At 42.4% G+C, this 13,004-nt stretch overlaps 1 protein-coding gene across 1 annotated transcript in view; it reads left to right on the plus strand.

The window, feature by feature from the left end:
* LOC124014029 (protein transport protein Sec24D-like) overlaps window positions 1-13,004 on the plus strand; it is a 28,849-nt gene that overhangs the window by 1,459 nt on the left and 14,386 nt on the right. Inside the window, 9 exon segments of the mRNA XM_046328682.1 lie at window positions 1,116-1,317; window positions 1,682-1,781; window positions 2,169-2,302; window positions 5,358-5,693; window positions 5,990-6,105; window positions 6,572-6,683; window positions 7,738-7,865; window positions 11,865-12,003; window positions 12,373-12,488. Of these exon segments, the coding sequence (XP_046184638.1) occupies window positions 1,167-1,317; window positions 1,682-1,781; window positions 2,169-2,302; window positions 5,358-5,693; window positions 5,990-6,105; window positions 6,572-6,683; window positions 7,738-7,865; window positions 11,865-12,003; window positions 12,373-12,488 (1,332 nt within the window). The 5' untranslated portion in view covers window positions 1,116-1,166.

Raw genomic sequence — 13,004 nt, forward strand, 5'->3', positions numbered from 1 at the left:
GGTTAGCTACTCAGATAGCAGATGTTTGAAGTTGGTGAGGGAGATAAAAGTCTCCAACTTCAGCGAATTATTATTATTATTATTTTTTTTTATTTTTTTGCAATTCGTTCCAGTCACAGGCAGCAGAGAACTGGAACGAAAGACGGCCAAATGAGGTGTTGGCTTTAGGGATGATCAGTGAGATACACCTGCTGGAGCGCGTGCTACGGATGGGTGTTGCCATCGTGACCAGTGAACTGAGATATGGCGGAGCTTTACCTAGCATGGACTTGTCGATGACCTGGAGCCAGTGGGTCTGGCGACGAATATGTAGCGAGGGCCAGCCGACTAGAGCGTACAAGTCGCAGTGGTGGGTGGTATAAGGTGCTTTAGTGACAAAACAGATGGCACAGTGATAAACTGCATCCAGTTTGCTGAGTAGAGTGTTGGAGGCAATTTTGTAGATGGCATTGCCGAAGTCGAGGATCGGTAGGATAGTCAGTTTTACAAGGGTAAGGGTTTGGCGGCGTGAGTGAAGGAGGCTTTGTTGTGGAATAGAAAGCCGACTCTTGATTTGATTTTCGATTGGAGATGTTTGATGTGAGTCTGGAAGGAGAGTTTACAGTCTAGCCAGACACCTAGGTATGTCATCATGAACCAATCATTGTCAAATGTTATCACATATATTCATCTTGAGAAAATAAGACATCTTATTTTAGGAGCATTGTTGCAGGAAACTGACATAAGTATAGTCACTTGTAGATTAGACAATGACGATGGGACCTTATCTCCAACGGTCCAATGCGCTTGGGTCTTGTTGTCTTGAGGTCAAATATTGCTTGTTGGCGTTGCCTAGTGGAGAATACCACATATTTACTTTGTACTGTAGGAAAATACTGATGTTAGGTGTGGGGGGAAAAACTACTGGAGACCACGAACCTGTCAAGTGTGTGGAAAATGTTCCCATGTGCAGTGTCAGTTGTTTCTAAATGCTGTGGTTGGTGAAATTCTGTGAATTAGAGCTTTTTTAATCTCATTTTTAAATTCAAGCAACATTTTCTTGTCCCTTCAAGTCTAGCCTGCCTTAAATGAACTGCATCCTCAGAAAACAAAATTCCTTGCTTCTGTCTTTGCAGGTTCTTGGATCTCTGCCAATTTGGAATGAGAAGACCGTAACAGCATTTAGGATGAGTCAGCAGGGTTATGTTGCCACGCCTCCATACTCCCAGGCCCAGCCTGGGATGGGGGGCTACCCAGCTGGGTTTGGGAGTTCGCCTGCACAGCCCCTCTATGGACATTATGGGGGACAACCTCAGTCATTCCCAGCCCCACCAACAGGTAAAGCCATGTTCCTCATTCCTCCTGTAAAACTTCTGTTTAGCTTTTCATCCAACTGGTCTGATCTTGTCATTTGGGATGTGTGCAATTCTTTATTAGTCCAGGAGCAATTGTTTGTTCATGATTCAAGCAATGCAGCTTCCAATTGAAATGACAAAATGTAAGCCTAGGGATATGTACTTTTGTTGCTCGGCCATACTATCGCCTCGTCATTTAGAAGGTTTGCCCGTGTATACTGTACTGTGTATGTAATGTGTGACTGCAAGAGGATGACTTGTGGACAGCAATGCTATTGGCACAGCATTCAGGTGCATACTTTGTGTATATATTGTCTGACCATAAGAGGATTTTTTTTACCTTCCAGGTTTGATGAAGCCTGTGTCATCCCCCTCTGGCATGCCTCCACCAGAGGTCTCCAGCCAGTATTGCTCAAACATTCAGCAGAATGGATCTCACCCTCAAAGGTAACAGAGCTTACTCCACCGAGCAGAGTCCATTTACCACAATAATGTTCTAATGGTTGAATTCTACCCTTCTTCCTGAAGTATGCTCTTGATCTATCCACCTAATGGAATTGTATTAAATGGAAATGGAATGGTGTAATACCAATGATAGAAACACCCTCTAGCCCATGTTAACACCATGTCATTGCTTTCAACCAATGAGTGGGAGGGAGCAAGTGCACACTTTGGGTAAAAGGGTCAAGAATTGAAAGGCAACCATGGCTTCATCCCAATACTCTTAGTGCATTCCTTCCATTTTCTTCAAGTCCACTAATAGGTAAATGGACTGAATATTTATTTCGTTTGTTGGAACAGATAATATTTAGCTCTTTGTTTACTGTCCTCCAGGTACCCTGCCCCTCCTGCTGCTGCTGCCGCCTCTCTGTATGGACAACCCCCTAATTCCCCCTACCACACCATAGCCCCCCAGGCCCCAGCACAGCAGCTCACCAATCAGATGGGTTCCATGAACCTCGGATATGGTAATTAATCACTGTTTGTAGAACTCAAGATTGTTGTATTGGGAATGGTTAGGGGGGTGGCATCCACTTCAGAAAGTAAAAAAGATGCAAAGCAACCTTCAAACAAGTTAAAACCTCTTGATTCTAGCCATCCTGGATCCGGGATCGTGAATACAGCCTCAAGCTCATTAGCATAACGCAACGTTAACTATTCATGAAAATCGCAAATGAAATGAAATAAATATATTAGCTCTCAAGCTTAGCCTTTTGTTAACAACACTGTCATCTCAGACTTTCAAAATATGCTTTTGAACCATGGCTAAACAAGCATTTGTGTAACAGTATTGATAGCATAGCATTAAGCCTGGCATTCAGCATGCAACATTTTCATAAAAACAAGAAAATAATTCAAATAAAATCATTTACCTTTGAAGAACTTCAGATGTTTTCAATGAGGAGAGACTCAGTTAGATAGCAAATGTTCCGTTTTTACAAAAAGATTATTTGTGTAGACAAATCGCTCCGTTTTCTTCATCACGTTTGGGTAAGAAAGTCATTACAATGCTAACTTTTTTCCAAATTAACTCTATAATATCGACAGAAACATGGCAAACGTTGTTTAGAATCAAACCTCAAGGTGTTTTTCACATATCTATTGATGATAAATCATTCTTGGCAGTTTAGTTTCTTCTCTGAAGAAATGGAACGCGCATGGACCTATAGATTACGCAATAATTTCTACGCAGGACACCGGGCGGACACCTGGTAAATGTAGTCTCTTATGGTCAATCTTCCAATGATGTGCCTACAAATACTTCACAATGCTGCAGACACCTTGGGGAAACGACAGAAAGGGCAGGCTCATTCCTGGTGCATTCACAGCCATATAAGGAGACATTGGAACACGCGCCTTCAGAATCTGGGGCATTTCCTGTATGAAATTTAATCATGGTTTTGCCTGTAGCATTAGTTCTGGGGCACTCAGACAATATCTTTGCAGTTTTGGAAACGTCAGTTTTTTCTTTCCAAAGCTGTCAATTACATGCATAGTCGAGCATCTTTTCGTGATAAAATATCTTGTTTAAAACGGGAATGTTTTTTTTATCCAAAAATTAAAAGAGCGCCCCTATCTCGAAGAAGTTAAAAAAGCAAACGGCTGTGTTGTCCAAACAGTAGAAAATAAGCTTTTCTTACTAGTGGTAGTAGTCTAGATATTTATGGCTTTGTCAACTTTGGTAAACTAGCATGCAGCTATGTTAGCAACTTGCCCAAGCCCAGACAGCTGATGTTCTGAAAGATGCAACATTTAGATCATTACAAATCAGCTGGACTAGACAATCTGGATCCTCTCTTTCTAAAAGTATCAGCTGAAATTGTTGCAACCCCTATTACTAGCTTGTTCAACATCTCTTTCGTATCGTCTGAGATCCCCAAAGATTGGAAAGCTGCAGCGGTCATCCCCCTCTTCAAAGGGGAAAACACTCTAGACCCAAACTGTTATAGACTTATATCCATCCTGCCCTGCCTTTCTAAAATCTTTGAAAACCAAGTTAACAAACAGATCACAGACCATTTCGAATCCCTCCGTACCTTCTCCACTATGCAATCTGGTTTCCAAGCTGGTCATGGATGCACCTCAGCCATGCTCAAGGTTCTAAACGATATTATAATCGCTATCGATAAAAGCCAAGGCTTTCAACTCTGTCAATCACCACATTTTTATTTGCAGACTCAATAGCCTTGGTTTCTCAAATGACTGAGTCACCTGGTTCACCAACTACTTCTCAGATAGAGTTCAGTGTGTCAAGTTAAATTCTCGGGCCGACTCTTTTCTCTGTCGCTCTTGCTGCTGGTGATTCTCTGATCCACCTCTATGCAGACGACACCATTCTGTATACTTCTGGCCCTTCTTTGGACACTGTGTTGACAAACCTCCAAACCAACTTCAATGCCAAACAACTTTCCTTCCGTGGCCTCCAACTGCTTTTAAGTGCTAGTAAAACTAAATGCATGCTCTTCAACCGATTGCTCCCCGCCCGACTAGCATTACTACACTGGACGGTTCTGACTTAGAATATGTGGACAACTACAGATACCTAGGTGTCTGGTTGGACTGTAAACTCTACTTCCAGACTCACATTAAGCATCTCCAATCCAAAATTATATCTAGAATCGGCTTCCTATTTCGCAACAAAGCCTCCTTCACTCGTGCTGCCAAACATAACCCTCGTAAAACTGACTATCCTACCGATCCTTGACTTTGGCGATGTCATTTACAAAATAGCCTCCAACATACTACATACAGTTTGGTGAGTACAGTATCACAGTGCCATCCGTTTTGTCACCAAAGCCCCATAATCTACCCATTACTGCGACCTGTATGCTCTCGTTGGCTGGCCCTCGTTACATATTCGTCGCCAAACCCACTGGCTCCAGATCCTCTAAGTCTTTGCTAGGTAAAGGCCCACCTAATCTCAGCTCTCTGGTCACCATAGCAACACCCACCCGTAGCATGCGCTCCAGCAGGTATATTTTACTAGTCATTCCCAAAGCTAACACTCACTTTGTCCGCCTTTCCTTCCAGTTCTCTGCTGCCAATGACTGGAACGAATTGCAAAAATCACTGAAGCTGGAGTCTTATATCTCCCTCACTAGCCAAACTGTAAATGGCACACCCAACTACCTCATCCCCATATTGTTATTTATCTGCTTGCTCTTTTGCACCCCAGTATCTCTATGTGCACATCATCATCTGCACATCTATCACTCCAGCGTTAATGCTAAATTGTAATTGTTTCGCCTCTATGGCCTGTTTTATTTACTGCCTTACCTCCCTACTCTTCTACATTTGCACACACTGTAAATATATTTTTCTATTGTGTTATAGACTGTAGGTTTGTTTGTAACTCTGTTTTTGTCACACTGCTTTGCTTTATCTTAGCCAGTTCACAGTTAATGAGAACTTGTTCTCAACTGGCTTACCTGGTTAAATAAAGGTGAAATAAAAAAGTTATTGTTAGGCTTCGTTCATGCAGTGTGTTGAAAGTTGTTCACACTCCCCCTACCTATCCTGCAGGTCCAGGGCCCATGCAGAACCCTCAGGCACCCCCCACCTCTCCCCCAGCCCAGCAGCCATTCCAGACTGCCCCTCCCCCAACCATGGGACAAACAACCCTGGGCCCCCCACCTACGGGCCCCCATTCACCCCAGATGGCTCCCCCACAGTCGCCCCTAGCTGGCCCATCTATGGGAGGGCACCCATCTATGGGAGGGCACCCATCTATGGGAGGGCACCCACCCATGGGAGGCATGGGTAGGCCCTTCCCAGGTCCACCCCCTCCAGGCTCTGGGGGCTTCCAGCAGCCTGGACCTGGAGCAGCCGGACAACCAGGATACCCTCAGCAACCACAAGGTACAGAAAGTGCAGTTACCTGTGGCTCAGTGATGATCACTGCAAAGCTTTATGGATTTATAGGGCCAGTTTCCTGGAGCCAGATGAAGCCTATTCCTGGAATGAAACATGGTTTTCAGGAATAATCTAGGTTATGGTAACTAACTGTGGTAGTCAAACTTATCTTATTGAAGGTGGTGAGTAGTGTGTACAAATTGCTTTTGGAGTACTGTACCACTTAGTGTGTGCTTGCCACTAGGATTGCACCAGGTGTAGGTCACCAGAGCCTTTACACTGTGGCATGGTCTATGTTTCAGGTCAGTTTGGGGGTCAGATGGCAGGACCCGGGATGGCGGGACCCTTCCAAGGTGGGGCAGCCCATATGTCCGGGCCACCTCAGAAAAAGCTGGACCCTGACTCCATCCCTAGCACAGTGAGTTCATATTTAATCCTCGTGTGACTTCACGTCTTTGCATGCCATGTCACATGTTTCCCAGCTACCTCCAAGCCAGTATTACCTATAAAGACATCTCTTTAGAAGACTGCACACCCAGTATGGGTCCAGGATAGACATGTGAGCATCCCATTTTTGTTACCCCCACCTCCCCAAATGACCTATTGTATGTGTCTTATTTGGATGAAATGTATGACCGACAAAGTCAACCCTGTGTCTCGTAGTTAAAACCACAAAATGCTTGACTGATTGTGGTTGGAATGTTCTCAGGCAACAACAAAGCAACAGCAGAATGTGAATTTGTACGATACCAATACGTCTCCGTTACCACACACATCTAGAAAAAACTGACCGATTGAAAGCTTTCATCCACAGCCTGACTGTTTAAGAAAATGGCTCTGCAAAGTTTACACTCTTTCACTGACAATGCACCTCTCTGGTTTAGACACAAGTCACTGAGGACGACCAAGCCAAACGAGGAGGACAGGTGTACACCACAAACCTCAGAGGTCAGGTTCCCCCGTTAGTCACTACTGACTTTACTGTACAGGACCAAGGTAAGGCACAGGAATACCACTGTACTGTAAACACAAACTTATATATGTCATTGAACAGAACTAACCTTATTTCCAACATATTTAACTTAGCTTTTTGTCCAGTCCATCACTAGCACACCTGACTCAACTAATCAAGGGCTTTGTGATTACTTGTCTATTTGACTCAGGTTTGTTTGTGTTGGGATGGAACAAAAATGTGCAGTTGTGGGGTTCCCCAAGGAATGGATTAGTAGAACGTGACACGGATGGCTTTGAACAAATCCGATAATAGCCTTAGATCAAACATACACTTCTGAAAGATATTCTAATGGCAACATAAGGAACATGATTGGGGTCTTTTCATTAGTGCACACCGTAGCAAAATGTTTTCTCAGGGGAAACGTTTTGCAATGAAAACTAGTTTCTTAGGTAGCTCCCTCACTGTTTTGGCCTCTTTGTTTCTATTTGGTTCATATTGAGTAGACAGACCCCTGCTCTAACTCAAACGAATACCTCTAGAAGCCAGTAATATAACATATTACATATAACATATTACATATAACATATTACATATAACATATTACATATAACATATCTTTAGATGAGATTCCATTTTTTTTTAAACTTTGTATTTACTTTACCCTTTGATCTCGTTTTAAGTTGCGCCACTTCAGATTTGTCAAACTTAAAACATTTCCGTTTGTTTGACCACACTGGAAAAAATTTAAATATATTAATGTTAAGGTTCTCTTTGAGTGCAACGTTACCTGAAAATTGCAAGGGAAATACTGATTGTTATGAATTAAGTGGTAACGTTTGATACTGTACTTAAATGTATGAATTAGAACACTGAATATTGCATTTCTTTGTAAAAAGTGAAAATGTAATTATTTCCAGCCTGATGAATATATAAAGGGAAGAACTGAACGATATTAGGACTAGTGGATGGCTTTATGCGTAAACACAAAATGCTAACATGTTTAAACTATATATTTTCTTGAATCAAACCAATGAATACAACTTAATTGAACCATTTACATTTGTATTTACGTTTCCATTTCTTCATCCTCTTTAGGAAACGCCAGTCCAAGATTCATGCGTTGCACCACCTACTCTTTCCCTTGCACGGCTGACCTGGCCAAGCAGTGCCAAGTTCCTTTGGGTGCCATCATTAAACCTTTCGCCACGGTGCCAAAGAATGAGGTAGGCCTTATCCTGTGTATGTTTGCAGAGATTATCCACATTGTTATACAAAGTCAGACCACTAAACCACTTATGAATTTTGAAACCAAGATGTTTAAACCCAGATACTATCAAAACCTCAGGTACATACTGTAGACATCCTTTTAGGGAAGGGAGACACTAGCACTTTTAGTTTTACTCAATGACACGTAGATGTATTATTTCCTTAAAAATATACTGTACGTCCAAGTGCTGTAAACTTTTAAAAGTGTCCTGTGGACAACCTTCATGTGGATCTTGGGTGGTCTCAGGAATCCTGCCTTAGATATTCTTCCCCTCATTTTGTCTTCTGTGCCAAAGGGCCTTTTTAGGCAATGCTACTGTAGCTTTCGCTCTGTCTCGTAGAAAGAGCTAATTAGCTAATGTCAAGATCTGCGTGGACCCCAGAATATGAAAGGGGTTCAGCAAAGCAATCAAGTGCATTGCCTTCTCTGGTTAGCCCTCAATGTCCAGACAGCACTAGCATGATTCCCATAGTAGGAAGCTAATGCGCTGCATAGATTCCATATCAAACAAAAGCTAACACGTTATCGCCATGTTAGCATTATTGTTTTGTTTGTAATGAATGACCTCACTGCACAAGCAGTGAGTCTTAACATTAAACCCTTGTATCGCACTTGGATTTATTCTAAACATTTTTATAATTCAGCTTCACATCCCATTTGGATGACCTACTTGGCTGCATTCACTTCTGTCTGTATGTGGAGTTTAATGGTCTTGGAGGCCATATGAAAAACATACACACACTAGTATATAAACAAGTACTAGAGTAAAAGCCTCCCCTCAAGAAAGAGCAGAAATCAAGGGAGTCTTATTGGGACAATTCAATGTGTTTTTAGGTTAGATTTATATCCCTGAGACAATGTTTTGGTTGTTAGGCTACAATATTTTGGATATTATATCATTTCGGTGATGCTTAATGTAAATAGTTTGAAGTAGTTGAACGAGATTTGGCTATTTGGCCATGCACATGTGAATATAGCATGTGCGCGCAGTTTATTTTCACTAATGAATGTTTGTGAGTGTACGGACTTTGCATGTAATTTATGCCATATGTTTCCATGGGTTTGCTTGTGTGTGGGCCAGAAGTTATAGGCACACCTTTACCATCTGTATTCCTACACATTCCCACTCAGCAGGAAAAATATTTCATCCTTACATTAAACAAAGCCTTATTCGGACAGAAATGTTGAGTTCTAGACAAATGTAATGTAAATGTAATGCAGCTATTTACATACATGGAGCATGAGATTGATCCGTTTCTGGGGAGCAAATCTGCTTTGCGTATCGTGACGGCACGTGTTGAGTTGCACGATAATAGATGAGATCACCCACAATGTTTAGACTAAATGCTTTATGGCAGAGTGTGGGTCTACACGGGCGAAGATCTTGACAGAACTCACAGTTGTGTAAAATGGCAACAACTTCAACTTCTAGATTGTTGCACTGTGTTAGGTCTTGTTTTTAATTTCCACAATAGTTCTGTTTTAAAGGCAACATTTGAATTTAAAGTAAAGCTAAATTTAACTGTTAGGATGATTGTATATAGATAGTGTGGCAGAACCAATTGGTGAGGCATAAACTGAAGCCTGGGAAATGACTCCACCTTTGGCCAAGGGAGCCACTACAGCACAACTACAGGAGGACTGGCACACGTGTTTTTTTAACCTTTATTTAACTAGGCAAGTCAGTTAAGAACAAATTCTTATTTTCAATGACTGCCTAGGAACAGTGGTTAAGTTCCTTGTTCAGGGGCAGAACGTCAGATTTGTCACCTCAGGGATTCGATCTTGCAACCTTTCGTTTACTAGTCCAACGCTCTAACCAGTAGGCTACCTGCCGCCCCAAACAGAACCAATCAGTCGATATAATCGAGAACAATCATCAGAAATCACACAATATGAATCAGACAGATGGGTGCCGCCTGACCCACGAGTTGGTCAGAAGGTTCAAATCAACTTTTCATATCATAATTTCAGAGTAGGCGGTTACTGAAACTAGATCTTCTGATGTCCTTTCCCTTCGTCAAAGGTACATAATGATTTTTTAAAAGTGTTTTTACCCCAGGATAGCCCGCTAATATGACCCATAGTAGGGAAGAACGTTTCTTGAAAACAATTTGATCTACAGTACATCTACACCACGATATGAAATGTTGATTTGAACCTTCTGACCAACTAGTGTATCAGGTGGCGCCCCACTGTCTGATTCATGTCGTTTGATTTCTGATGATAGTTGTCGATTTTATATAAACCGATTGCAATTGTATCGGGTGCATGTGTAGCCTTTCATTTAATCAGCCTCAGTTGTGACACACTGGCAGAGAGCACATGGGCACTGTGTTTTAAATCACTCTAAGGTTGGGTTAAGGATGTGATCCAAGTAAATGTTTTTATTGCAGCCTTGCATCCTGGTTGTATTTACTGATGTATTATCCAGTCAATGACTGCAACAACTATGCTTCTGTTATTGTGTAGTTTGTGCTGCCCTGTAATAAACGTCCCTTTTTCGGGACCCTGTCTTTCAAAGACAATTCGTAAAAATCCAAATAACTTCACAGATCTTCATTGTAAAGGGTTTAAACACTGTTTCCCATGCTTGTTGAATGAACCATAAACAATTAATGAACATGAACCTGTGGCACAATCGTTAAGACACGAACAGCTTACAGATGGTAGGCAATTAAGGTCACAGTTATGAAAACGTAGGACACTAAAGAGGCCTTTCAACTGACTCTGAAAAACACCAAAATAAATATGCCCAGGGTCCCTGCTTATCTGCGTGAACGTGCCTTAGGCATTCTGCAAGGAGGCATGAGGACTGCAGATGTGGCCAGGGTAATAAATTGCAATGTCCGTACTGTGAGACGCCTAAGACAGCGCTGGTGGTTGGTTGGATTCGCATTTATCGTCTAAGGAATGAGCATTACACCGAGGCCTGCACTCTGGAGCGGGATTGATTTGGAGGCGAGAAGTCCGTCATGGTCTGGGGCGGTGTGTCACAGCATCATCGGACTGAGCTTGTCATTGCCTGCAATCTCAATGCTATGCATTACAGGGAAGACTTCATCCTTCCTGCAGGCTCATCCTGACATGACCCTCCAGCATGACAATGCCACCAGCCATACTCCTCTTTCTGTGTGATTTCTTGCAAGACAGTAATGTCAGTTTTCTGCCATGACCAGCAAAGAGCTCGGATCTCAATCCCATTGACCACGTCTGGGACCTGTTGGATCAGAGGGTGAGAGCTAGGGCCATTCCCCCAGGAAATACCTGGGAACTTGCAGGTGCCTTGGTGGAAGAGTGGGGTAACATCTCACAGCAAGAACTAGCAAATCTGTTGCAGTCCATGAGGAGGAGATGCACTGCAGTACTTAATGCAGCTGGTGGCCACGCCAGATACTGACGGTTACTTCTGATTTTGACCCCCTCCCCTTTGTTCAGGGACACATTATTCCATTTCTGCTTGTCACATGTCTGTGTAAACTTGTTCAGTTTATGTCTCAGTTGTTGAATCTTGTTATGTTCATACAAATATTTACACATGTTTAAGTTTGCTGAAAATAAATTAAGTTGACAGTGAGAGGACGTTTCTTTTTTTGCTGAGTTTATAAACTGGTTAGGATAATGCATGGTAGTAATTATCATTAACCTGAAGCCTGTCAGTTTCACCCAAACTATTAACTAAGGCATCGTCTATGTACAGTTGACTATGGGTCAGTGCTATCCGGAACCTTGGGACGTCCCTACCCTTACCGTAACCATAATCCTTTCCGAACCTTAACCCTTACATAACCATTTTACATTTAACTTCAATGGGGTAGGGACGTCCCAAGGACCCTGGATAGCCCGGACTGTTGACTATGGGCAACAATTGACTCTCTAAAACAAACGCGTGACGGCTCTCTTATGTGATGGCTGTTTTATGAGACTATCTCCTCTGTTCTATTGTGTGGCCCAGACTCCTCTCTACGTCGTGAACCATGGTGAGACTGGCCCGATCCGCTGTAACCGCTGCAAAGCCTACATGTGTCCCTACATGCAGTTCATCGATGGCGGCCGCCGCTACCAGTGCGGCTTCTGCAACTGCGTCAACGAAGGTACCCATAATGAGGGGATGGGAGACCTTATTGGGTCATAATGTCCCGTGGCTAAAGATCAGCTATGGATCTGACTAATCTTTTGGAGCTCAAGCTAAAAAAAAATAAGTTGTCTTTTTAATTTGAGTAACTTACATTATCCAAGATTTAAATGATAGTAGTTGGTTATTCTTCATATTTCTGACTTAAGGTCTGACCAGGGCTTTAGGGTAGTTTTGAACCCTCTTACATAGAAGCTAATGCACTCGGGTAGGGGACACTATGCCTGAGAAAGCCATTTAAGGCGTAGTTGCTAAGCAGAGGCAATATTATGTTTGGGGTATGTTTTTGTCACCACTGGTAAAACACGTTATTTTGTTCTCTCCACAGTGCCAGCTTTTTATTTCCAACACCTGGACCACATGGGCAGAAGGGTGGATTTATATGAGAGGCCAGAGCTGTCGCTGGGGTCCTATGAGTTCGAAGCCACCCTGGATTACTGCAAGGTAAGCAATGCTCTACCATTGTGGTTATCTTCATAAATGAACCTTCATAGTGAACCTTATGTATGATATTGTTTCATTTTATACAAATAAAGAGAAATTGTCAGTTGGTAAAATAACTACTTTGAATTACTTTTGTATGGATGAAAAGTAAAGTGTTTCAATCAATATTCCTAGCAGTTTATACATCGCCAATAACCTACAATTTGAATTGACATAGATGAAAGCTGTGATGGTACATGGAACAGAACGGATAAAACTGGCCAAAGTAATTCCTGGCCAAAGTAATTCTTGGCAAGAGTCTATCTCTTAAAGACTTGTATGAAGTGAAAGTGATTAGGAGCACAGAGTACAGGCAAAAGCATGTTCTGTTCTCTCAACACCACCTCATTAAAGCCAAAAGTGCTCCATTTTGTTACGCTCTGTGGGGTGGTCTTTTCTAGTACATTCTGGGTAGCGGTAAGTGGCGGCTAGCAACGCCACGTTTTGCTACTGAAGCCATCTTGTTACTTCAGTCTG

Source organism: Oncorhynchus gorbuscha, linkage group LG25 (genome assembly GCF_021184085.1).
Source record: "Oncorhynchus gorbuscha isolate QuinsamMale2020 ecotype Even-year linkage group LG25, OgorEven_v1.0, whole genome shotgun sequence".
Taxonomy (NCBI): Eukaryota; Metazoa; Chordata; class Actinopteri; order Salmoniformes; family Salmonidae; genus Oncorhynchus; species Oncorhynchus gorbuscha.